At 46.7% G+C, this 27,875-nt stretch overlaps 2 protein-coding genes across 3 annotated transcripts in view; both read left to right on the top strand.

Moving 5' to 3' along the window:
- LOC105027974 (complexin-1) overlaps nt 1-4,912 on the top strand; it is a 39,038-nt gene extending 34,126 nt beyond the window's left edge. For both annotated transcript variants that reach the window (XM_010900381.5, XM_010900388.5), the window contains exon 4: nt 900-4,912. In XM_010900381.5, coding sequence (XP_010898683.1) covers nt 900-1,097 — 198 coding nt within the window. In that variant the 3' untranslated portion in view covers nt 1,098-4,912. The remainder of the gene's footprint in view (nt 1-899) is intronic.
- Nucleotides 4,913-14,751: 9,839 nt separating this feature from the next.
- Nucleotides 14,752-23,064, top strand: LOC117594429 (vegetative cell wall protein gp1-like; the record flags this gene model as incomplete). Its single annotated transcript, XM_034291982.1, has 3 exons — nt 14,752-15,601; nt 15,929-16,110; nt 23,035-23,064. Coding segments are annotated over 3 exons (1,062 nt in total), but the record flags the coding sequence as incomplete, so codon positions are not given.
- Between the last annotated feature and the right edge of the window lie 4,811 nt (nt 23,065-27,875).

Below are 27,875 nucleotides of genomic sequence, written 5' to 3'. Positions count from 1 at the left end.
TTGACATCTCATCTTAAATTAGATAGGAATTTTCCTGCTGTTGTGATCAACAGGAAGCGGCAATTGAATTTGGGCTTCACAAAATTATTTAGATTGTTGAAATGTTTTAATCTGTCTATCCATCAGTAACAGTAGATTTCCACATTCAATGTCTACCGCAAAATACCAGCAAATGGTCAATAGCTGTACTTCCTAAATATATACTATACTATACACAGCTCTGACCAGCTGATGGTCTAGAGCTAACCTCATTACCCAGAAGAACAGCCATTGATTGTATATTATGACATAATAGGCCAAGGATTCCCACTTAGGCATTTTGTTTCATTATGATATTTTATTTTGTTATTTTGACACCTACATTTGGGGGGAAAAACATCCAGAAAACAGGGGAATCCTCTTTACGGCACTGGGCATTTAGAATCGGGGATGGACGTAAATTAATGTTTTATCACAGGAGAAATTACCTTGTCACAGCAACAAAAATAACTAGGTCTTCATAATGATGATTACACTGAGAGAAAATGGAAGTGGATTCAAATCTTCCAAGAAGTGACACACGTGGATAGAAGACATTAAAATGCTTAACTCCATAAACGCTTCATTAAAATAAAGCTTAGCGAATGTAATTCTCATTTGGTTACATAAATACCACCTATTATTTAATATAGCAAGCTTTTAAAACCCAATTTTGGTCTATAATTACAATATCTAAAATATCCAAGGGATTCTTAAGTTCCTTGTTGCAAATTGTTTTGGGTATTGTACTGTTACATTAAGGCGCACAAAGCCAAACTGAGACTAACGAGGCCCCCAAAAAAGAAAAAAAATTATTCAAACTTGTCAGGTGAGAGATTGCTGTTTAAAATGGTTTAAAATGTGTTTGTCTGCTTTTCCAGTACGGCATCAAGAAGAAGGAGGAGAAGGAGGCTGAGGCCCAGGCTGCTCTGGAGCAGGCAGCAGAGGGGAGCCTCACCCGCCCCAAGAAGGCTGTCCCGCCTGGCTGTGGGGACGAGGAGGAGGAGGAGGAGAGCATCATGGACACAGTCATGAAATTTCTCCCCGGTCCCCTCATGGATATGTTCAATAAAAAGTAACAGTGTTGGCAGCGTTAGATTCTCAACCTTCTGACATGAATAGCCAAGACCCCCCCCCCCCCCCTCCGACCAGCCCTTCTCCACCTGTACACCCCCCATTCTAAGATCCCCGGACTCTACGCGTCGTAACATTTGTCCTTAACTTATCTGATCTGTCCGCAATGTTACTTCGAGTCCTCAGAAAGGGAAGGCGTGGCGTTTTAATCTGTGTAACATCTGCATAGATCCAGTAACTTAACTTAAAGGCAAATTTTGATGGCCGGCATTCAAGTTGTCCAGGTCTTAGAATGTGTTCTGATTATCAACCATAATCCGCCCTTTTTGTTTGTAAATACCTTAGAGTTTAAAAGAAATATACGTTAGTACCAGAATATATATGAAGAGTATAAGCCATAACTTTAACTTATAAGAAATTCTCCGAATCATACTGTATCAACATTTGTTTGAATTTTAATGTTTTGTTCCAGATAATATTGATCTATATACATGTAGTGTATATAAATATATATATATATATATATATATATATATATATTTGTGTGTATATATATGCTTTTATTGGTTCTCCATTGAGAATTAATCAGTTTATTGCTCTATGTCCCAATACATTAATATGTTTTAATGTACAATATTATGATGGTAAGAGTAGCAATGTTGTAAACCAGAAACAAAACTGATCATTCGTTCAACAAGAAGTGATTTTAAAGCATGCAGTCATATTTTCTGTGCAGTACAGTACATGTACAAATTCCATTTAACTCGTGTGACGTGAAATACATTAATATATATGGCAATAACTCTGGTTTTTAGTTTAATTTCAAGTGACACTACTATTTAAAATAGGATATATGTAAACATCCTAAATGCACCGACTGCAGATTATAGGAGTCCTCTATAATCTAAAATCAAACAACACTGAAAATGTTCTGACATTATTGTTATCCCTCGAATGTATGTCTTGTTGCTAACTTTATCTGCTTGGCTCCTGTATATTAGGATGTGAGAATCAAATCTGACCAAAACAATTGGACTAGAGGCCTATGTGTTTACTCTTCTTCATTTCCATCCCTGTAAATATAGATTTATTAGGTGGATTTGTACTTTCCACAACAGCAACCATGCTGCAAACACACTTTATGTGAGCAGACAGTGACAACGGTGCAATATATTGTTCGAAAGGAAGTTGTCCTGTGTCCGTTGGTTATCTAAAGGGAGTACAATCCCCAAATCAGCAATAACAGACAATCTTCATTGTTATGTGTAACGTGAGGTGTTTTAGTGTAAAGGCGCAGTGTTGACTGACTACAAAGCATAGAACTTTGTCCACATTATAAAGGGTGTAAAATAGTGGATGAAGTTAGGGCTGGATACAGATTAAAACTATTCCTGGACCCAGACAAAACTAAGCTCAATGGAGATTTTCTGTTTTTGAGTCTTGGACAACGCTTAACCTTTCTCTGTGAAATCAACCCTTAATGTCGTGTGTTGGATCGGATTGATCATTTTAACCAGCACGGGATATTGCCTCACAGTGGGATTTTTTTTGTGGTAATTTTTGTTCACAGAGAAATCTGTACAAGAATGTTGTTACTGCTAACTTCAGAGGCATGGACACAAAATAAGAAAGAGTTGTCTTCCACTTCTTATACGCGTTGTCAATTTTCTCCCCAAAGTTTCACTAGACATTCCTCTCATTCAGTTTCAATGTAAACCTCAAAATGTTTAAAGTTCTTTAATCTCTTTCCCTCTATTTCGTAATTGAAAATAAATTAAGTGTAGATGGGATTTTCCAAACATTCCAAATATTTCAGACATTCCATTGGGCCTGAATTGTCTTCATAGTGTCTTTGACATAAAATATGACAATTCTGTTGCTAGTGTGAAGAATGGCTTTGATGTCCTTCACTAACTGTGGGGATTTTTTAAGTAGGAAGAGGATTTGTAAGTGTAGGATTAGTAGAAATTCAACATATGACCAAGTAAATGTCAATAGCTATCTAGCCTGCCGTGTACAGTAAAAAAGTCCAATATGTAATTAAAAGAATGACACAATGAATTAAATAGCAGCTAGCTAACTTATAGATTACTTGCTAATGGATTGTTAAGCCTTTATTCTGCAGTGAACAAGCTAGCTAGCTAGCTATCTAGCATTTGTCATTAATGCACAACCTGAGATAACCACATATGCTTTCAATGACATTGTCATTTGCTTGCAAACCAATGGATGTTGAGTGCCAAGCTAGGACAAGTACCAAGCTGTTTAGTGATGGTATTTATGAAACTAACTGCCACTGTTCTCATTGGCCTGGTGTTGATGCTAGTTAGATACAAGATTAGCTGTTAGATACCTGCCAATTGTGATTCTGGGGCTTTACTAAAGTAGTAGCTGTGAAATAGAGAAGAAAACTCAGCATGATGTTAAACCTAGCTACATACTGTACTGTAGTACGCTGTCAATCCTCGCTGCCAATTGTCTACAATGTTTCTAGCTAGACCTGTGAATCCACAGCATTGAGGTCATTTATAGAGCACATCTAACGTTCTGTGATTTTTATGTACTTATGAACTGCCTTCAGCCTATAATTCGTCAGTGTGCTAAAATTTTGCTTAGATCAATCACCAATACTTTGTTGATATTATACTATTATACCACATAGCTATACAGTAATTATTGGCACATGCATGCAACAGCATTCATCTTTGACATGTTTACGACATCAACATTAACATAACTGACATGTTTTCTTCTTAAAACCAAAGAATAGTTTTGTTAGCCGTAGACTGTCTCACGAAATGTATATTTGTTTTTTTTAATTTAATTATCCCATGTTTTGTTTAGTTGAAATTCTCAGGTATTCTAGCCTTTCTTTTTGTATGTCTTTAATCACATTTTCTAGTGATCATTTCATGACCACGTTGTAGTTTGAAGAAGTAGTATTTTGTTTCAAAAGGAAGAAGCATACAGCATTTTTTATTTGCAAGGATAATGGGTGGACAGCATCTGGCTTGCCTCTTGTCGATTTTTTATACAGAGCTACATAAACTGCCCAACTCGACAAGATCTTTCAGCTACTTACGGTTGAAAACCTATCAATTTACAAATTTCCAGGAGACACACATTGTAAAACACTGATCAAACAGGATAGTGCTCCCCCTCACCACTTCAAACATCATTTTCTAACAGTCACTTCCCATTGTACACTGAAATAGTCAAGTTTTGACCACCGTTTGAAGAAACAAGTCACCAGTTGGTTTGCGATTCCAATTTACACCATGTTGGATCATTGTCGATCATCTCATTCATGCTTACAAGTGAAACCATTATTTCATTACACCCCTCATCGATATGATAAAAACTGCCTGACAAAAATGCCACTTAAAATACTCCTTAGTTGTGACTTGAGTGTAACTGTCCGATGTTTCTACCTTTGCATTGCATTTGACTGTTTTGTACGTGTTGAGAAGATGCTTATTCTGGTGCAGTTCTCTGTCAGTATCGTTCCTGTTTCTGTCCACTATGGTTGTTCTTTGTGAGATCAGTTTTTAGATGATTTTGTATTGTAAAATCTTCTCACCATTCTCCCCCCTCTCTCTCTTTTCGCTCTCAGTATTTGTTGACGGTTCTATGTATGCATGCTTGTGGTGTTTGATGTAGGCAAGGTTGTCAATGTAATTGTTTTGTGTCTTTGTGTGTTGAAAAGCTTCACCTGTTAGCCTCACTGCATGACATTTTAGGCTGACCTTTTAGTCTCTGTAACATTCCTGCCAAAATGGAATCACGACACACTCTGAGAATAAAGTGATTTCATATAATTGCTCATTGTCTGGAATTTCTGATGGTCCATTGTATGTTATTATATTGTTAATGATCAGAAATAATTTGAAAGCATTACACTGGTATTTCAATTATTCTGCTATCGAGAAGTGAGACACAAGTTTCTGTAGGATTGTAGAGAATAACAATCTCACTATTAAATATTTCTCCCTTTAGAGTTAAGCAACAATGTATAAGTTGCATGTGTCTCTGTCTGTCGCTGACATTCATTTTCCTCTTAACATGGCTGTTATGCATTTCCGGTTTTCGAAGAAATCTGACATCTATTCAATAAAAGTGAAAGGGCTGTGAACAGAATGTTCTGTGTTGTGCGAATGGAGATCAGATCCTGTTTCCAAAAGATTTAAATGGCTGTCACGTTGCACGCAGAGTGGCAAAGGGACATCAAAGCCATGCAAATGGCACTCCTCATAAAAAAGTCTGTCTGCCATAAGTGGGTCTCTGATATGGTTTTAAGCAACATTGTGCAATAAATGAATCCACTAGAAAGATAATGGAAGTATGCCCAGCAAAGATTATAGATGTAAATAATTTGTTTGGATTGTGTTAAATGCCTAATCATACGTAGGAGTTTGATATAGGATTCAAATTAATCGATTATGATGGTGTGGTGTTATGGACCATTTATCCTGGAAGGGTGAACGTGGCTGGCTAAAGGAGCCTCTCAACATTTTTATTTTTATTTTATTATGTTTTAGTGTCTTTAAAGGAAGAACACTGAATGCGGTACTATAGCAAACTCTTTATGTCAACCATTATTACGGTTTAGTGCTTCAACGGACCATTTCACTTATTATGTAAGAGCGAGCAAGTTTTGAGCTCGTTAAAAAGCAGTCGATCACACACCAACTACATGCTGTTCGCATTAACAGCGGGAAAAGAACTCGCTGCAGTGACTGCAGCAAAACGCATTCCGTGTCTGTGGCGGTTATGATGAATAAATATCCTGTGTTGCAAAAGGTCACTGACGACGTTCAGTGTGGCTTCTCACCTGGATCCATAAACGACCGCACGGCTGGCCTTCGCCAAGCCATAATTGAAGGATTACCTTGAATTTGATGTGTCCTCCAAAAAATGATTTGTGCCAATTTGAGGGTCTCCGTGGAGACTGTCCACGCGGTTGAGTTGATGAATCAAGAGAGGTTTCCCCCAGTATTGCAGAGAAAACTGGACGGTTTGGCACTTAGCAACATCTCTGCGCTGCGTCCCCGTCCACTACTTGGCAACATTAGCCCAAGGTCTCACCGCGGGACGTGAGAAAATAAATCAATACCATTAGCATTCATACTCAGGGGTGATCTTTTCATTCCCAGCTGCCCGCCCACTCAGAACCACTCAGAACCACTCAGAACCACTCAGAACAGTGGGGTAGCTGGGCCTCAATTGGTGTCCTGCAGACATGCAAAGTCTACGTCAATTAATTGTTCACCACTGGGCAATGCAGGAGCCAGCCTGCAGAATGGCAGTGCGTACGTAGCCTCCCAGGCTACTGCTCGTTGGGAAAACATGCACTTCCCTGATGGTGGTCCAGAACATGCCATGTCACAATCTGAGCCAGTTTGCCACAGCGGAAAAAGAGCCCGTCTGCAGGGGGGGGGGAGCGTTTGTTCCTATGTGCTGTCTATTTCAGCTTGCGAGGGGTACACGTTTCTGCAGCTATTTCAGTTTGTCATAGCCGATGTTCTTTGTGGGTGCACGAGGCAAAAAAGAAGCAGCACGTATCCCTGCAGACGCCAACGTCTTAGTCCTCCCTTTAAGGCACTGCTCCTGGCCACAGCAGAACAGACGTGGGCAATACTCTATTCACAGGCGCTGTTTTGCATGTTGATTGGCGTTGAATCCAGGAGGGCATTAGACATTTCCAAACCATCAGAAACCCATTTAACAGTTGTCAGACGTTCCGTGGGCTTTCCTCCCCACAACCCTGAACTGTAGCAGTGAGCCAGGTATTAGTGTGACTAGGGCTAGCCCAGACTGACACCTTTATTGGCTGGAGATTGGAGTAGCGGGAATAGGGATGAAGCTATAATGGGACCCGCTAATGAATAAAGAGGCCCAGAGACCCCTCGCCATATTAGGTGCAGGTGTGGGGGACCTTGTCCATCCACCAGTGACAGCACTCAGTCGAATTATAGCACATTTAATTTCACAGTGAACCTCTGGAGGACCTACTCCATTTCATTGGGTTAAAAAGAGCAACAAATGACTAGCAAAGATACTTAAAAAAAATGTCCTGTCTGGGAGGTTTTCTGACCTCAATTAGTGAACGTGTCCCCTTGGAGTCCTTGGCTTTGGCATGTGATGATGGTAAGAATATCAGCACTAAGCCTCTCCTCTGCTAAAATGGCTGACATGATTTGGATTTAGAGCTACGTTAAAAAAAATATCCACCATGTTCACTATGCACATCAGATTATAAATCCCACATGCTTCTCCATTTGGAGATGTGGACTGCTAACAGGAAGTTGCATGATGGATTGGAGACATATATTTACAGCGCTGGTTCTGTTCCCTGCTTGAATATAAATTGTTCTTTCTAAATATTGTATCACAAGACATTCTCTGTCACTCACATTAAATGCAGTACATGCATGGATGGATATTCAGAATATATATAATAGTATAATAGACACTGTAAATCTCCTTGGTCATAACTTTTCAGAACATAAATGTATCAATTTATCAACATCATATGTATATATGTGCTGTATAATATGCATACTGTAGCTAGTATTTCATGAAACATGGGTTTGCAAGCAAGATTGCCAGTGTATTTTCAGCAACTGAGTTTTATTACCTTTAAACATGAACCAACTACACAGTTTATTGCAGCACATTCTCCTAGAGTAAATCTCTCGTCTTTACTACCCAGAACGAGGTGCTCAAGATTAAGCTCTGCTGAGCTGCAAAATTGAACTGCCAGCCATCTATGGAGATATGATAACTGAGGGTAATGCTCTCAACCTGACATCTGAATTTCCACTCTGAAAAGTCTACAGACTAGAGTACAGAAAAATAGAAATACAAGTGCAGACCACAGTCTAAATACGAAGCGCCCCTCATCCCCAAGGAATGTCTTTGATATATGATAACCCAGCTGATTGATGAAACATCTGGGGCTGTCAGGTCCACACAACCCACCATTTTCGCCTCTCCAACCCACCATGTACTCCTTCTCCAACCCACCATGTACTCCTTCTCCAACCCACCATGTACTCCTTCTCCAACCCACCATGTACTCCTCTCCAACCCACCATGTACTCCTTTCCAACCCACCATGTACTCCACTCCAACCCACCATGTACTCCTTCTCCAACCCACCATGTACTCCTCTCCAACCCACCATGTACTCCTCTCCAACCCACCATGTACTCCTCCTCTAACCCACTCTGGCCTGAACCAAAGACTTTTCATCTAATCAGAATACCAATTACTTATTGTTGGAAGCCGAATTGTCTCAGACTCAATACAAGACATGAATTTGTTCCTCAGTCAAAAGGCTGTGCTTAGGTTTATACAGAGTGTTACTCTGCCCCTTTTCAAAGCATGTAGCTTTGAAATTGAAAATCATGATTTTGTTTCAGAAGATTCCTATGCTAACCTGAGTTCATAATGCTGCATGTATTACACATACACTCACCTAAAGGATTATTAGGAACACCATACTAATACAGTGTTTGACCCCCTTTCGCCTTCAGAACTGCCTTAATTCTACGTGGCATTGATTCAACAAGGTGCTGAAAGCATTCTTTAGAAATGTTAGCCCATATTGATAGGATAGCATCTTGCAGTTGATGGAGATTTGTGGGATGCACATCCAGGGCACGAAGCTCTCATTCCACCACGTCCCAAAGATGCTCTATTGGGTTGAGATCTGGTGACTGTGGGAGCCATTTCAGTACAGTGAACTCATTGTCATGTTCAAGAAACCAATTTGAAATGATTCAAGCTTTGTGACATGGTGCATTATCCTGCTGGAAGTAGCCATCAGAGGATGGGTCCATGGTGGTCATTAAGGGATGGACATGGTCAGAAACAATGCTCAGGTAGGCCTTGGCAATTAAACAATGCCCAATTGGCACCAAGGGGCCTAAAGCATGCCAAGAAAACATCCCCCACACCATTACACCACCACCAGCAGCCTGCACAGTGGTAACAAGGCATGATGGATCCAAGTTCTCATTCTGTTTACGCCAAATTTTGACTCTACCATCTGAATGTCTCAACAGAAATCGAGACTCATCAGACCAGGCAACATTCTTCCAGTCTTCAACTGTCCAATTTTGGTGAGCTTGTGCAAATTGTAGCCTCTTTTTCCTATTTGTAGTGGAGATGAGTGGTACCCGGTGGGGTCTTCTGCTGTTGTAGCCCATCCGCCTCAAGGTTGTGCGTGTTGTGGCTTCACAAATGCTTTGCTGCATACCTCGGTTGTAATGAGTGGTTATTTCAGTCAAAGTTGCTCTTCTATCAGCTTGAATCAGTCGGCCCATTCTCCTCTGACCTCTAGCATCAACAAGGCATTTTCGCCCACAGGACTGCCGCATACTGGATGTTTTTCCCTTTTCACACCATTCTTTGTAAACCCTAGAAATGGTTGTGCGTGAAAATCCCAGTAACTGAGCAGATTGTGAAATACTCAGACCGGGCCGTCTGGCACCAACAACCATGCCACGCTCAAAATTGCTTAAATCACCTTTCTTTCCCATTCTGACATTCAGTTTGGAGTTCAGGAGATTGTCTTGACCAGGACCACACCCCTAAATGCATTGAAGCAACTGCCATGTGATTGGTTGATTAGATAATTGCATTAATGAAAAATTGAACAGGTGTTCCTAATAATCCTTTAGGTGAGTGTAGTTATGGTGGAGGACATTGCCTTTAATTTGGTCCACCATTAAAACCAGTGACTGATGCTGATGTCTTTTTCAATTACCTCAATACTGTGTGTTTCTGCATATAAACAGATGGGTGACAAATTAAAGGAAAATCCTGAATAAGTGAGAGGAGGAACATAACAAATGCAGATTAATTAACATCCTACCATGCTCTGTGGCATGAATAAAGACGCCGAGTAGGCCCAGCTGAACTCATTTTGGATCAAAATGGAAATAGAAAAGGGTATAGGTGACTTTAAAAAAGGGTTAATTATTTGGTCCCCTCCAGGAATACAATGCCCCCATCCACAGAGCATGAGAGGTTTGATGAGTATAAACTTTTTAACCCAATTATGCACCTATAGGAGGTTTTGGACAAAAGAGGGAATTCATTTGAGGGAATCTTTTTTGAAGAATATTGCTCTGTTACTCCAGGGGAGTTCCAGAGACGCATAGAATCTATGCCAAGTTGCATTGAAACTTCTATTCAGTTACGTGTAAATTGCAGGAGAGTGTGGATTACATTGCTAACAAAAGCTATTTCAAAATAATTTCTTGGTTCTCTCCATATTCGTATGTATGTATGCAAGTGTGTAAGTTTGTATTGCATATTGTGAGGGTCACAGTGACCCGGTATTGTATGTATATATGCATGTATGTACTGCATACAGTTAGGTCTGGAAATAATTGGAGACTGACACAAGCTTTGTTATATTGTCTCTTTACCAATAATATATTTAAGTCACAGTTAAATAATGAATATGGGCAGTCTCTCAGCTTTACTTTGAGGGTATTTTACAAGGCACCAAAAGTAATTAGACAACTGACTCAAAAGCTGTTTCATGGACAGATGTGGGCTATTCCTTCATTATTTCTTCATCAATTAGGCAGGTTTGATTCCAGGTGTGGCATTCGCATTTGGAAGCTGTTGCTGTGAATCCACAACATGCGGTCAAAGTAGCTCTCAATGCAAGTGAAACAGGCCATCTTTAGGCTGCAAAAAATAAATCCATCAGAAAGCTTACAGGACCATTAGGAGTGGACAAATCAACCGTTTGCTACATTCTGAGAAAACAGAATACACTGTCGAGCTCTGCAACACAAAAAGGCCTGGACGTCCATGGAAGACAATAGTGGTGGATGATTGTAGGTTCCTGTCCATGGTGAAGAAGAACCCCTTAACAACATCCAGTCAAGTGAAGAATACTCTCCAGGAGGTAGGCATATCATTATCCAAGTCTAACATAAAGAGAAGTCTTCATGAGAGCAAATACAGAGGGTTCACCACAAGGTGCAAACCATTCATAAGCCTCAAGAATAGAAAGGCCTGATTAGACTTTGCCAAAAAAACATCTAAAAAAGCCAGCCCAGTTCTGGAACAGCATTCTTTGGACAGCTGAAACTAATTATTTCATTCTGTACTAGAATCATGGGAAGGAAAATGTATGGTGAAGGCTTGGAACGGCTCATGATCCGAAGCATACCACATCATCTGTAAAACATGGTGGAGGCAGTGTGATGGCACAGCCATGCATGGCTTCCAGTGGCACTGGGTCACTAGTGTTTATTGATGTGAAAGAAGACAAAAGCAGCAGGATTAATTCTGAAGTGTATAGGGATATATTGTCTGCTCAGATTCAGCCAATTTCAGCGAAGTTGATTGGACAGCGCTTCACTTTACAGGTGGACAATGACCCAAAACATACTGCAAAAGCAACCCGGGAGTTTTTAAAGGCAAAGAAGTGGAATATTCTGCAATGGCCGAGTCAATCACCTCATCTCAACCCGATCGAGCATGCATTTCACTTACTGAAGACAAAACTCAAGGCAGAGAGACCCACGAACAAACAACAACTGAAGACAGCTGCAGTAAAGGCCTGGCAAGGCATCACCAAGGAGGAAACTCAGCATTTGGTGATGTCCATGCGTTCCAGACTTCAGGCAGTCATTGCCTGCAAACGATTCTTGACCAAGTATTAAAAATGAACATTTTATCTATGATTGTGTTAACTTGTCCAATCACATTTGAGCCCCTGAAATAAGGGGACTGTGTATGAAAATGGTTGCAATTCCATACAATATTTTTGTTCAACCCTTTGAATTAAAGCTGAAAGTCTGAACTTCAATTTAATCTCAGTTTTTTCATTTCAAATCCATTGTGGTGGCGTACAGAGCCCAAATTATGAAAATTGTGTCAATGTCCAAATATTTCGGGACCTAACGGTATATGTGTCACGTCCCGGCTGTGCCCCTAGCCATCTCTGCGCTGGGCTCGGGGCATAGCCGGGACAGGACAGGAGGTGGCCTTTAGCCACCTCTACACCTTTTTTTGGTTTCCCCAATTGGAGGCAGGTGTTAGTTATTGCCTCCAATTGGGGACCCTATTTAAGTTTAGTTCGTTAGGCCCCAAGGCGTGGTTCATTTTGGTTTTGTGTATCCTGTGTAAGGAAGACCCACGTCACTGGTTGCTGCCTTTTTGTTTGTTGGATTCCTTCTTTCTTTTGTTTGATTAAAAATGGATTACCTTCCCTACCTCTACTCTGCGCCTGTGTCCTTTCCATCCCACGACCGTGACAGAATGAACCACCACCAAGAGACACAGCAGAAATGGACGGTAGGGGAACTCCTCGGTTGGCCGGACAGCGACACCGAGGAGGAGGAGAACCCCTACTGTCCTCTGCGGCACACCGGGCCTCCACAGCATCCACCCCAGAGGAGACGTCGACGGAGGCGACGTAAGCAAACCTCCGTGTGTCCGCCCCAAGAATTTCTTGGCGGGGTGCTGTGGGGGCAGGCGGAATGGAAGGACGCAGCCGTGCCACCCGTGCTCACGTGTGGGGTAGTCCAGGTGCCCCAGCCCTGCCCGGTGCCAGCTCCTAGGCGTCGGGCAACAACGCCGGGGGGGCCTATGAGGGCTTTCCCTGATGTAGGGAGATGTGAGGACTGGTGGGGCTATCGGGACCCGCCGTACCGGTTCTCGCAGCCAGCGCCCCCCGCTGCCTGGGAGCCGCAGCCAGCGCCGCCAGCGCCCCCCGCTGCCCGGGAGCCGCAGCCAGCGCCCCCCGCTGCCAGGGAGCCGCAGCCAGCGTCGCCAGCGCCCCCTGCTGCCTGGGAGCCGCAGCCAGCGCCCCCTGCTGCCTGGGAGCCGCAGCCAGCGCCCCCTGCTGCCTGGGAGCCGCAGCCAGCGCCGCTAGCACCCCCTGCTGCTTGGGAACCGCCGCCTGCGCTGCAGCCAGCGCCGCCAGCGCCCCCCGCTGCCTGGGAGCCGCAGCCAGCGCCACCAGCACCCCCTGCTGTTTGGGAGCCGCAGCCAGCGCCACCAGCACCCCCTGCTGCTTGGGAGCCGCAGCCAGCGCCCCCCGCTGCCTGGGAGCCGCAGCCAGCGCCGCCAGCGCCCCCTGCTGCCCGGGAGCCGCAACCAGCGCCCCCCGCTGCCCAGTGGCCGCAGCCGCCAGCGCCCCCCGCTGCCCAGTGGCCGCAGCCGCCAGCGCCCCCCGCTGCCCAGTGGCCGCAGCCGCCAGCTCCTCCCCCTGCCCAGTGGCCGCAGCCGCCAGCTCCTCCCGCTGCCCAGTGGCCGCAGCCAGCGCCGCCAGCGCCCCCTGCTGCCCGGGAGCCGCAACCAGCGCCCCCCGCTGCCCAGTGGCCGCAGCCGCCAGCGCCCCCCGCTGCCCAGTGGCCGCAGCCGCCAGCGCCCCCCGCTGCCCAGTGGCCGCAGCCGCCAGCTCCTCCCACTGCCCAGTGGCCGCAGCCGCCAGCTCCTCCCGCTGCCCAGTGGCCGCAGCCGCCAGCTCCTCCCGCTGCCCAGTGGCCGCTGCCGCCAGCTCCTCCCACTGCCCAGTGGCCGCTGCCGCCAGCTCCTCCCGCTGCCCAGTGGCCGCAGCCGCCAGCTCCTCCCGCTGCCCAGTGGCCTCTACCGCCAGCTCCTCCCGCTGCCCAGTGGCCTCTACCGCCAGCTCCTCCCGCTGCCCAGTGGCCTCTACCGCCAGCTCCTCCCGCTGCCCAGTGGCCTCTACCGCCAGCTCCTCCCGCTGCCCAGTGGCCTCAGCCGCCAGCTCCTCCCGCTGCCCAGTGGCCTCAGCCGCCAGCTCCTCCCGCTGCCCAGTGGCCTCAGCCGCCAGCTACACCCGCTGCCCAGTGGCCTCAGCCGCCAGCTACACCCGTTGCCCAGTGGCCTCAGCCGCCAGCTCCTCCCGCTGCCCAGTGGCCTCAGCCGCCAGCTCCTCCCGCTGCCCAGTGGCCTCAGCCGCCAGCTACACCCGTTGCCCAGTGGCCTCAGCCGCCAGCTCCTCCCGCTGCCCTGTTTTCGCCGCCGCCAGGACCCGCCGTGGACTGGCCGCCGCCCGGGCCCGTGGATGACTGGCCGCCACCGCCCGGGCCCGCGGATGACTGGCCGCCGCCGCCCGGGCCCGCGGATGACTGGCCGCCGCCGCCCGGGCCCGCGGATGACTGGCCGCCGCCGCCCGGGGCCGCGGATGACTGGCCGCCGCCGCCCGGGGCCGCGGATGACTGGCCGCCGCCGCCCGGGGCCGCGGATGACTGGTCGCCGCCGCCCGGGGCCGCGGATGACTGGCCGCCGCCGCCCGAGCCCGCGGTTGACTGGCCGCCTTGTCCCGCAGCGCCTTCACCTGCCCAGGAGCCCCCGCATCGTCCCACGGCGCCCTCGCCTGTCCCGGCCTCAGCGGCGCCCTCGCCTGTCCCGGCCTCAGCGGCGCCCTCGCCTGTCCCGGCCTCAGCGGCGCCCTCGCCTGTCCCGGCCTCAGCGGCGCCCTCGCCTGTCCCGGCTCCCCTGTCTCCTGCTCCCCCGCCGGCCGTCAACCCTCCGCCGGCTCCCCCGGCTCCCCCGGCTCCTGTTCCTCCGCCGGCTGCCGACCTGCCGCCGGCTCCTATTCCCCCGCCGGCTCCCCCGTCTCCTATTCCTCTGCCGGCTCCTGTTCCTCCGCCGGCTCCCCTGTCTCCTATTCCTCCGCCGGCTCCCCCGGCTCCTACTCCTCCGCCGGCTCTCCCGCCGGCTCCGGACCCTCCGCCGGCTCCCCCGGCTCCTGCTCCTCCACCGGCTCCTATTCCCCCGCCGGCTCCCCCGTCTCCTATTCCTCTGCCGGCTCCTATTCCTCCGCCGGCTCCCCCGGCTCCTACTCCTCCGCCGGCTCTTCCGCCGGCTCCGGACCCTCCGCCGGCTCCCCCGGCTCCTGCTCCTCCCCCGGCTCCTGCTCCTCCACCGGCTCCTGCTCCTCCGCCGGCTCTCCCGCCAGCTCCGGACCCTCCGCCGGCTCCCCCGGCTCCCCCGGCTCCTGCTCCTCCACCGGTTCCTATTCCCCCGCCGGCTCCCCCGTCTCCTATTCCTCTGCCGGCTCCTATTCCTCCGCCGGCTCCCCCGGCTCCTACTCCTCCGCCGGCTCTTCCGCCGGCTCCGGACCCTCCGCCGGCTCCCCCGGCTCCTGCTCCTCCCCCGGCTCCTGCTCCTCCACCGGCTCCTGCTCCTCCACCGGCTCCTGCTCCTCCGCCGGCTCTCCCGCCGGCTCCGGACCCTCCGCCGGCTCCCCCGGCTCCCCCGGCTCCTGCTCCTCCACCGGTTCCTATTCCCCCGCCGGCTCCCCCGTCTCCTATTCCTCTGCCGGCTCCTATTCCTCCGCCGGCTCCCCCGGCTCCTACTCCTCCGCTGGCTCTTCCGCCGGCTCCGGACCCTCCGCCGGCCCTTCCGCCGGCTCCGGACCCACCGCCGGCCCTTCCGCCGGCTCCGGACCCTCCGCCGGCTCCCCCGGCTCCTGCTCCTCCGCCGGCTCTTCCGCCGGCTCCTGACCCTCCACCGGTTTCCCCGTCTCCTACTCCTCCGCCGGCTCTTCCGCAGGCTCCTGACCCTCCGCCGGCTCCCCCGGCTCCTACTCCTCCGCCGGCTCTTCCGCCGGCTCCGGACCCTCCGCCGGCTCTTCCGCCGGCTCCGGACCCACTGCCGGCCCTTCCGCCGGCTCCGGACCCTCCGCCGGCTCCCCCGGCTCCTGCTCCTCCGCCGGCTCCTACTCCTCCGCCGGCTCTTCCGCCGGCTCCTGACCCTCCACCGGTTTCCCCGTCTCCTACTCCTCCGCCGGCTCTTCCGCAGGCTCCTGACCCTCCGCCGGCTCCCCCGTCTCCTATTCCTCCGCCGGCTCTTCCGCCTCCCCCGGCTCCTGCTCCTCCGCCGGCTCCTATTCCCCCGCCGGCTCCCCCGTCTCCTGCTCCTCCGCCGGCTCTTCCGCCGGCTCTTCCGCCGGCTCCTGACCCTCCGCCGGTTTCCCCGTCTCCTATTCCTCCACCGGCTCCCCCGGCTCCTGCTCCTCCGCCGGCTGTCGACCCTCTGCCGGCTCCCCCGGCTCCTGCTCCTCCACCGGCTGTCGACCCGCCGCCGGCTCTCCTGCCGGCTCCTGTCCCTCCGCCGGCTCTCCCGTCTCCTGACCCTCTGCCTCCCCGGCCTGTCCCTGCGGCTCCGCCTCCCCGGCCTGTGCCGGCGGCTCCGGGCGCTGAGCCTCCACCGGTCCGGGTGTGGTCGTCCCGGTCTTTCGGTCGGGAGCCCGCGCCTTTGGGGGGGGGGTACTGTCACGTCCCGGCTGTGCCCCTAGCCATCTCTGCGCTGGGCTCGGGGCATAGCCGGGACAGGACAGGAGGTGGCCTTTAGCCACCTCTACACCTTTTTTTGGTTTCCCCAATTGGAGGCAGGTGTTAGTTATTGCCTCCAATTGGGGACCCTATTTAAGTTTAGTTCGTTAGGCCCCAAGGCGTGGTTCATTTTGGTTTTGTGTATCCTGTGTAAGGAAGACCCACGTCACTGGTTGCTGCCTTTTTGTTTGTTGGATTCCTTCTTTCTTTTGTTTGATTAAAAATGGATTACCTTCCCTACCTCTACTCTGCGCCTGTGTCCTTTCCATCCCACGACCGTGACAATATGTAAGCAAAATGTATTTAGTTATGTAAGTTCAACCCCGTTTCCATGCTTATAGAGAAGTTTTACTTACAAAACTAATTTGTCACTGATTACAATTTTCACAATATGTGGCTACTTGTGGCCTAGAGTGTTTAGAGCATCCAACCAGTAACATAAAGATTGAATCCCTGAGCTGACAAAGTGAATAATACTGCCTTCCCCGGGGTCTCCTCCTGGTGGGACGGGCCCGGAATACCTTCCCGGGAAGGCGTCCAGGAGGCATCCGGAACAGATGCCCAAGCCACCTCAGCTGACCCCTCTCGATGTGGAGGAGCAGCGGCTCTACTCTGAGCTCCTCCCGGGTGACCGAGCTTCTCACCCTATCTCTAAGGGATTGCCCAGCCACCCTGCGGAGAAAGCTCATTTCGGCCGCCTGTATCCGGGATCTTGTCCTTTCGGTCATGACCCAAAGCTCATGACCATAGGTGAGAGTAGGAACGTAGATTGACCGGTAAATCGAGAGCTTTGTCTTACGCCTCAGCTCTTTCTTCACCATGATAGACCGATACATTGACCGCATTACTGCAGAAGCTGCACTGATCCGTCTGTCAATCTCCCGTTCCATCCTTCCCTCACTCGTGAACAAGACCCCTAGATACTTAAACTCCTCCACTTGGGGCAGGAACAACTCCATCACTTTGTATGATTTTTAAATAATAAATGTGCATTTTATTGCATAACATAACATATATTTTTTCAATCTCCCTTGGTCTGGGGCTCCATGCAAGATCTCATCTCGTGGGGCATCAATGATCATGAGGAAGGTGAGGGATCAGCCCAGAACTACACGGCAGGACCTGATCAATGACCTGAAGAGAGCTGGGACCACAGTCTCAAAGAAAACCATTAATAACACATTACGCCGTCATGGATTCAAATCCTGTAGCACACACATGGTCCCCCTGCTCAAGTCAGCGCATGTCCAGGCCCGTCTGAAGTTTGCCAATGACCATCTGGATTATCCAGAGGAGGAATGGGAGAAGGTCATGTGGTCTGATGAGACAAAAATAGAGCTTTTTGGTCTAAACTCCACTCGCCGTGTTTGGAGGAAGAAGAAGGATGAGTGAAACCCCAAGAACACCATCCCAACCGTGAAGCATGGAGGTGGAAACATCATTCTTTGGGGATGCTTTTCTGCAAAGGGGACAGGACGACTGCACCGTATTGAGGGGAGGATGGATGGGGCCATGTATCGTGAGATCTTGGCCAACAACCTCCTTCCCTCAGTAAGAGCATTGAAGATGGGTTGTGGCTGGGTCTTCCAGCATGACAACAACCCGAAACACACAGCCAGGTCAACTAAGGAGTGGCTCCGTAAGAAGCATCTCAAGGTCCTGGAGTGGCCCAGCCAGTCTCCAGATTTGAACGCAAATAGAAAATCTTTGGAGGGAGCTGAAAGTCTGTATTGCCCAGCAACAGCCCAGAAACCTGAAGGATCTGGAGAAGATCTGTATGGAGGAGTGGGCCAAAATCCCTGCTGCAGTGTGTGCAAACCTGGTCAAGAACTACAGGAAACGTATGATCTCTGTAATTGCAAACAAAGGTTTCTGTACCAAATATTAAGTTCTGCATTTCTGATGTATCAAATACTTATGTCTTGCAATAAAATGCACATTAATTACTTAAAAATCATACAATGTGATTTTCTGGATTTTTATTTTAGATTCCGTCACTCACAGTTGTAGAGTACCTATGATAAATATTACAGATTACATATTACAAAACCTGCAAAATCGGAAGTTTATCAAATTCTTGTTCTACCCACTGTAGTTAAATAAACTGATGAAAAGAAAGAGTAGACAAGTGATTGATAATACAATTTTTGATACCCAGTTTTGTTGATAATACTTTGGGTCACGATCTAAAATATTTTACGGTAGGAGCTACACACTGTGATTACTGTATTTAAAAAAATATACCCTGTGTGCGTGCCAATAAACTGAGTATAACCTATTGCCATACGAAACACCCTTTTTTGTGTGTTAACATCTACAGCAGAGAAATGCCTGGCCTCAGGACACAAACTGTGCTGCGCTAAAGCAGTTGGTGAAAGGTACCATCTGCCCCTACAGTATCTAAAGTAAGCAAAGCACCAACGGTTAAATTAAGACCCAGCACAGAATAAGGAATCCTGGTCGAAGTAAACTTGGTTGCGTTCCGAAACGGAGACTACACTCACCACTCTACGTGTCTTTACAATGGACAGTTCTCTGACAGTTCTACATGCATTTGCACTGTATATTTCTTTTCGGAATCCATTACAAGTCTGTTCAACATGCGCCAGGGACCAATTATAGTAGCAGTACCCAGAACACACTGCAACCTCACTGACGCAGTGGCACCTTTCACAGAGGCTACCGTCTAATATATTAGAACAGCTCTCATGTGCCCTACCATACATACAGTCGCTCTCAAAAGTATTCACCCCTTTGGACTTTTCCACATTTTCTTGTGTTACAACATGAAATCTATGTGGATTTAATTTTTTTGTTTTTTTGCCACTGATCAACACAAAAAGAAAGTCCAATATGTTAAAGCGAAAAGTGAAATCTAAAACCAGTTCTAAATGAATTATAAATACAAACTAGCAAAGTATTGATTGCATAAGTATTCAGACACTTGGTAGGGATAGCTTTGGTAGCAATTACAGCCATGAGTGTTTTTGGAAAAGTTTCTACCGGCTTTGGACAAATCATTTGTGGCCCATTCTTTTTTGCAACATTTCAGGTTGGATGGGGATCGTTTGGTGAACAGCATATTCTCAATTAGATTGAGTTCCGGGCTAAGACTGGTACACTCCAGTACATTGGACCTTTTTGTTTCAAACCAACTGTCGTACCCACCAGAGGCAATCATTTTCAGTTTTATATTTTTAACTGATTTAATTATGGACTTGTGTTTATCAGTGGTAGGAAATCCTGTTTGAATGGATTTTGATTTCATATGGTAACACAATTAAATCTGGAAAGGTTCATGGGGAGTGAATGCTTTTGAGAGCCACTATAAGCAGAGTGAAAAATAAATTTGCCCCTTCAATTTCCCTTGTTTTGCCTGTTTTTAACCCTGAATGTTATCAGCTCTTCAACCAAGTACTATATGAACCTGTCTAAAAATAATAACCACCTACAGTAAAGAGCTGCAAACTGCCCAGCAACACAAATCCACCAGACACGCAAAATACGAGGCAAATAACACTTAACCACACTTGACAGCAACTGCTGTTCCAGACGACTACCTTAGCATGCTCTCCATGGCTGATGTGAGTAAAAACCGTTAAACACATCAACATTTACGAGGCCGTGGGGAAAGACAGGACACCATGGAGCAGACCTAAAGCATGCCCAGACCAGCTGAACAGTGTCTGCCCCAGCACCATCAGCCTCCCACAGGACCACCACGTACAGCAAGCAGACCACTGTGACGTAAAGTGCTCTGAAAGGCGACCGATCCATGGACGACAGCCCAACGGCTCCACGGAAAAACGTCCGCTTGACTGTCCTCCACAATGCCCTCTCCCACCTGGACAAGAGGAAAACATACATGAGAATATTGTCTGCCAACTTCAGCTTAGCATTTAAAACCGTAATCCCCTCAATCCCATCACGGAGAAAGGAAAAGTGAAGGGGAAATGATAGTGAGTGTCAAGTTACTTGGGTCCTCATCAGTTACAGAAAGTTAGTGGTGAAGAGGATGTGTCAAAGCCTCTTCCCCCTAAGGAGGCTAAAAATATTTGGAATGGGCCCCCATATCCTTAGGGAGTTCCAGCTGCACCATTGAGAGCTTGCTGCCAGGAGTTCAGAGTTTCACCAACACCAACACAATTCAATGGACAGGGCGGAGCTCATGTTCCATCTCTGAAACCACTTAAGTTTAACTCTAAAAGTGTTTGGGTCAGAACAAGAGTGTGGGTTAGATTTCAGGGCAGGGACAAGGCACAAAATCTGGTCAAATGTCAAATTAGAGCATTCGGCTTGTTTCAAAAGCAAGCTCCGCCCTCTTCATTGTCTCAACAAATCATATTGATTCCTGACTTCAGGGCGGCTCTGACCACAAGGCATGAACCAAGTAGTAAACCAAGATCTTGCCATACCTCACAGCTGCTGGCACACTGTAATTTGGAGTGACGAGACCAAAATAGAGAGGTCACAACCATAAGCTCTATGTTTGGAGAGGGGTCAACAAGGCCTATAGTGAACAGAATACCATCCCCACTGTGAAGCATTGTGGTGGCTCACTGATGTTTTGGGGGGATGTGAGCTCTAAGGGCATGGGTAATCTTTACATTTTCTGGATTTTTGTTTTAGATTCTGTCTCTCACAGTCGAAGTGTACCTGTGATAAAAATGACACACCTCTACATGCTTTGTAAGTAGGAAAACCTGCAAAATCGGCAGTGCATCAAATACTTGTTCTCCCCACTGTATATATATACATACGGCACATTAGCCACAGCTAAACCTACCTGTAGGTACACAGAACCAATTTTCCAGGACTTCTGCGTACCAACTGAACAGCATGGTGTTTGAACAGTGATTCCCAAGCAGGGGTATTGAAACTCATTAGACCATAAAGTTACAGGTAAAATGTACATGAGGGGGTACTTCACAGCTACTCGCTGCAGGTCAAAATTGGTGAAGTTACCAAAATAGGTTGGAAACCACTGGGTTTGAGGGTTTTTTGCCATGTAAAGACTTGGAGGATGTCATTGGATGAACCATGAATGTATGTCTCGCTCTTTGGTCATGTTAAAAGGCCCTTAAATGGTATGGGTGTTAAGGCAGTCCTTCATGGAAGAGTGGGCCAAAATTCGTCCAGCCTGATGTGGGAGACCAATCAACAACTACAGAAAGCTTTTTCATTTAAGCTATAAGGAAGCACAACAAATGTGTAAATGGGGGACAATTACTGTGTGTGTGGTGAATTAGGGTTATGTATTCATTCACTCCAGGTCCCTTTATTAAAAATTAGCAAATACTTTTTTTTAAGTTTGACTGATAACATTTAATGTTGATAAAACAGGAAAATGTAAGGCACTTGTATAATGTATCATTCTTTCTTTATTATTTTTAAGGGAAAAAGCATACACAAAACAAACACAACGTGAGTCAACATTAGGCATAAGAACATGTAACAGAGCAGGTGTATAAACATGCAATTTGGGTCCAGCAGAACTCCAATATGTTATTTAAACATTTGAAAATAATGTTTTCGTTTCAGGTCCTTCTGCAATGTGTTCCAACATGATGGGGTTTGCAAGCCAAATGCCCTCTAACCACCCCAATTTCTTGAATTCGGAAAATTATATAAAACAGTCATTTAATGCAGTTTCTTACAAGTACTCTCTTTTTACCACAGTGCTGACTAAACTCCACAGTTCCAGTTCTTTTGGAGCGTTAGCACAAAAGAATTTCGAAAACAAATAGGAGCTGTAGGTATTCAGTATTATTTCTCCTGGTGACGCGCTTAGCAAATACCTTTTTGAACAGAGGGAACGGTACACAAAGGATGCCCCGGCAAGTTTTTGTATTTTTATCTCTGCCATTTTAATTGAATTTCTTTGAAAGTTTAGATGAATCTTGCGCAGCACTCATCTCGTCTGAACTCTCACACCCGGATTCCACCTGCTTCCCTATAAAGCTGATTAAATCACAGCTTGTCGCACGCGGGGGAGGGGCCTTATGTGGGTGTCAAGGTATGCTTTGATTGATTCTTATTTCACAAACAAAAACACATTCACCGATCATAAAACATGGGGAGATTTAAACATTTGAGTAGACACAGTATTTCTTCGCGCGCATGCAGAACATGCACACGGTGATGGTTTATCAGGAGGTAATATTATTTTTCGATGAAAAGCCTCGGTATGACAAAATACCACTGAATAGTCAAATGAACATGAACCATCCATCATTTCACGGAGTACCAGTCTCAACGCAGGCGTGTGACACGTTTGATGGCTAAGCCAATCTGAAGTTATAGGCCTAATGCTCCCACAATCCTGGTGCATTTCCTTGACAACCAATTTATGAATATTCAGCTTGTTCATAATTATCCTCATTATAATCAAGTGTTAAAAACTCCTGTATAATTAACACCACGGGCAGTGTACATCTTATCTTAAAGCAACGATACTGTTCACTTTAACACAGACAATAAATGAATCAGGCTTTTAAATGAGACATTGATTAAATGTGAAACCCCATTTTCACATTGTGTTCGCCGAGTCAAGGCAATCAGTTTACGACAAACGGCTATTTTTTCTGTTTTCCTTTCACAGTTGAAGTTCCACTCGGACTGTTTATTGTGACACATGCTTTCAATTTGCAACAACATTTGCAAGACCGATAGATCGCACGGTGTCACAGAATATGCGCGCTACAGCGTGAAATAACTGTCTTTGAAACCTTCTCCGGAGACTGTGTACCCCACGACCACCACACATGGAGGGCAGCCTATGGTGCTCAAATCCCGCGGGGGCCAGTTGAGCCTGCAGGTGGTTAAACATTTATGTGAAAGCCGCACATGCAAGCATCCCTGTGCCACACACACAAACACACACACACACACACACACACACACACACACACACACACACACACACACACACACACACACACACACACACACACCCACATAGTGAATGTCCCCCAACTGAGATTAGGGAAGACTGCCAGGCCAACCATCTTCCCACTCAATAAATCAGAGCACTATTTAGTATTTAACCCACTTTGAAACAGAAATTTGTCATAACCTTCTGTAAGATATGTGTCGTAGCTCTGGCAATGGCTTGGTGGTCGATACAATTTTAAAGCAGATCTCTATATTGCAATATTCTAGACTTACATAAACATTTCATTGTATCAGACGAATGAGAATAATTTACGAACTGGGTGTAAATGCAGTATTTTTATGTACATTATTTTTCACTGTTGCCTTTAAAAGTAATGTTATGGCATCTGTTATTACTCTTGTTTAAAGTGAGTATTTTATTTAACAGAGTAAGCAGCGTTAGCTTCTCTGACTGTTTTGTAACGATGTCTCCCTTTCTGGGAGCCAACTTGTATTAGTGTTCCCACAGAATCTACATTCCAATGCATCACAGCAAGACGTCACTGCAGATATTACACGATTTGAGCATCATCAAAAAATATTCACCTACAGTCCAACTGTGAGAATCGGTCTAGATAGTACATCCAACAGGACGCTGCCATCTCATTAATTTACAATTGCCGAGCTCCGTGGAGCTTTGAGATATAAAATGTTTCCACTTTGAAGATGTCCAACAGCTGCCAAGGTTTCTCCTGTCACGGAAGGAAGGAATTCCCTGTCACGGAAGGAAGGAATTCCAGGTGCTTGAGCAACACTTTACGTCAGTATAAACGTGAGAGGAGAAGAGTGAAACATTACCCAGATGCTTTCTGTTACAGCCCAGTAGAGAACCATCTTGAAAGCATCCAACACGTGTCTGAAACGAAGCATTCCCAGAGGCTTCAGCAGTAGCCTAATATGGTACCTACTAATGTTTTACTATTTCACAGCAAGAACTAGTTGGATTTAGTTTACATACAGATAACATCAAGATTATTCTAAATGAAAGAGATCATTTAGTGATCAGAATTCTAGTTGGAACAAACCTTCTCAGTATCTTTAGTCTACCTGAACCGAAAGTTACGTTACGTTACAGCACACACATAAAAACAGGTTATGCTGCAGTTTTTCGCCTTCTCTAAAATGAATTCACTCTACGGTACATCATTCACTACTTTGAAAGAAAACCTAACGCAGGGACATTGAAATACGATGCATGGAAACAGACTGATTCTGCATGGATGTTTCACAGATAAAACGTTAAGAATTATTTTTCACGGCGTTATTGAATGCGGTGGTATTTTTGTCTCCGAGTAATGTCACGCTTTCATGTTTGGTTCCATTAGGCCTCTGTGTAATATATTGTAGACATTGGTTGAGCTTTGATGAATTTACCAATCAGAAATTATCTTTACATTTACATTGTGCAATCTGTAACATTTCAGGCATACAGATTGACAACTGCCCCAGGTTTTAAACAAATGAATATGGCAAGTGCGTGGTCTACTTCATTAAATAGCATTTCCAGAGCAATGAAATGGTGCTTGACTGTAGTAGTCAGACACATTGGCCTAGTTACACAAGCATGATGGCTCATCACATCCCAGAGGAAAGAGTGTAAATAAATTATTTACCAGCTAGGCGGCTGGAAGGGCAGAGCAAGCCATGCGTTCTATGAATCTAAATCCACACAATTCTCTCCTCGATCAAACCCCCGCCGTGTTTACTGCCCATAGATCACTTTGGATGTCAATATTTTCTGGATGCAAGAAGGATCTGAAAGCAGGGCGTCCCGAAAAGATGGATGACTGCATGCCCTCCCAACCAAATACCGCCCACTCCTCGGAGCCAATACTCCACTGCACTGTACGAGTGAACACTTGAAAAGCTAATGCAGTGTGCACCATTTAGACACTATTCACCAGTAGTAAAGGTTGGCAGTGCAAACCCCCCACCTTGTCATGACATTTCATGCGAAGAAACCTCTCCCCGAAAAATAAGCCAGACATAAAAGGAGGATCCTATGAGATGCATGATCTATTTTAATCCATCAGCAGTTTATCCCAAGTTCCTAACCAGAAGTCCCAGGGAAAAAAAAAACGGCAGGCACATTCACTGTTACAACAAAACAACTATGGGTATGTAGAAATGTACAGATTCAGGTTCTAAAAGAAGTGAAGAAATGTGTTATTCAAAACATGATCAATCCACCCATGTAAAAGTGCCACTGTCTGACCAACGCCTGCTGCATCAGTGTACCTGCGGGGACTTCAGAGGTGCTTTGGTGACAGTGATATTATTGGAATTTGGGTAACTCATTTGGATCATAACAGGATTGTTAAAAGTTTGGAATTAATTATGTATGCATCAATTTGTTTTTCAGTGCATGATTTAAAAAAAAATCCCCACAGTGCGACTTTTAAACGACTGTGAGGAAGACGTGATTGAAAAATTATTTAGCTTTGACAAATTATCAAAACAAGAATGTTGTTACGAGCCTTTTTCACAAGCTGTCTTTTCGGAAGGTATATTCCCTCTAACTTTCTCGCTCCCTTCTTGTCAGCGCTGAGTCATCTCCCTGCTTGCTACGACCTTGGGCAAGACAGATTGGCGAAGCCCTGAGCTTGCAAGTCAAGGTAAATAGTGTGATGTATGAAGACTCTATTGGAAACAGCGCTATACGCATCAGCTGCACACGTCTACCAACCACAATGCAGGCGTTGCCAATTCAGAACATGGAAACATGAGCCGTACTGGTCCTGGAGCTGCGGAACAGAGCCATAGGGCCGGCACTACCGTTGAAAAGTCCTCCGTTCTCCTGCTGTCGTTCAAGCCTGCAGGTCTTTGACGAGTCGTATTATCTGCAGTGCGTGGGAGGCAGTGGAACATAAAGGACAGTATTACATCAATCTCTCCTGTCAACGAGGCCCAGGGCGAGGCCGCGGTGTGAGACGGGTAATAAACAGGTAGTCCTCTGCAGTCCAAGGGCATCCTGTTTACGGTCTTCCTTCGTTAGCGTCACCTCAATACCCCTGCCAAACTTTTGACGACGCGGCCTGACATTCACGCAGGACCTTCAGACTTGTCCGCCGCCCCCGAAACTGTATGCATACGTTCCTGCCCCAGAACAGTCGCCTGTGAGAAGGTAACTAATATGGGAAATGTCTGCTGAGAAGTTCGCGGTTTCCATTTAGAGGGCAGAAAGGTTGAAAAACATATTAAAAATGCAGGAGAATCCAAGCGAAAGCGGGACGGAGGAAGACACTCCTGCAATATTAATAGTCAAATGGCCAATTAGTTAAATGACGAGATCTTGGAGTTCAAGGCTTGCTTTAATTGGTTAATTTACCTGAGGCAGACCTACGTGGTTCACTGCCCAGTTTTGTCAATCATATGTTGTATCAGCAATGTTGTGTCAGTGTGAGTGTTGTATCTTTGTGTGTTGTATCATTGTGTGTGCATGTCTGTGTGTGTGTGTGTGTGTTTTTTTTGTCCACTCATTTTTTTAACACATTTATTTTTATTCCCAGGACATCATTTCCCAGTGTTTGTTTTTTCTACCCTTCAATAGAGTAGAGTGACAGTGAGGCTGGTGACAGTGAATGTCATCCTGTTGGATCAACGAATGAAGCCCACATCTCTGCCAGGTCTTCCGCGATCGCAGCACAGATTATGGATTAAAAAAATAATTAGCCAAAATATGATTGGAGTGACTTCGGATTCACCGTTTAACTTTTTGCACCACTGAATATATTACTCCTTAATCTCCTGCGTATAGATCAAATACTGAACCAGTAGTGAACAGGAACCTTCCATGGAAACATTTATATTACACTAATCTGTCTGTATTTGTCCATAGATCCACAAAAAGAGGGTTGTGGACAGGGTTCATGGCATGTCCTTTCTCCCTGCCGGTAGCTCCTGTGTGCGTTAGGTCTCTAATTGTCCTTGGCAGGAATGCGGGTGCTGTCAGCCCGAGAGATTCTCATATTAGGCGCTGCCAGCATCCGACACCATGACGAGATGATGTCACCGTAGGTGTTCTCCTCACAACGAGGCCTCTTTGTGCTGCACTTTGTCTTGATTGTTTGCGGAGGCGTGTCGGTGAGACCGGAAAACAAACCGTATATTCAACGTTAGCCCGCAACTCAACTTCAACCCTAACGCAATCAGCAACAGACAGGATGCAGGCAGAAATGATTTCAACACACGTTGGACGTCATACGTCAAAGACCCATATAAACTCTGTTGGCGGTGCCAGCACCCGTCGACACGCCAGCACCCGTCGATTTGAACGAGGGGCATTCAACATGATTTTGAGGTCCTTTATTAGGTACAGACATTACCCTCTCCGCTGATTCTGTTTGGATGACCGCTGGGTTGAGTCTGTGATGGATGATAGCCCCCGGGAACAATTTGAATGACTCTGCAGTCCTGACTGCTGAGTTATCCGTTTGAAGGGGGGAACACGGCAGGGGGGGCACGCCCTGTCAAGTCAATCACCATCTGCCGATTTGGTTGTGTTGAGGA

This window comes from Esox lucius, chromosome 4 (assembly GCF_011004845.1).
Source record: "Esox lucius isolate fEsoLuc1 chromosome 4, fEsoLuc1.pri, whole genome shotgun sequence".
Classification (NCBI taxonomy): domain Eukaryota; kingdom Metazoa; phylum Chordata; class Actinopteri; order Esociformes; family Esocidae; genus Esox; species Esox lucius.
This window is presented reverse-complemented; position numbering and strand designations above follow the sequence as displayed.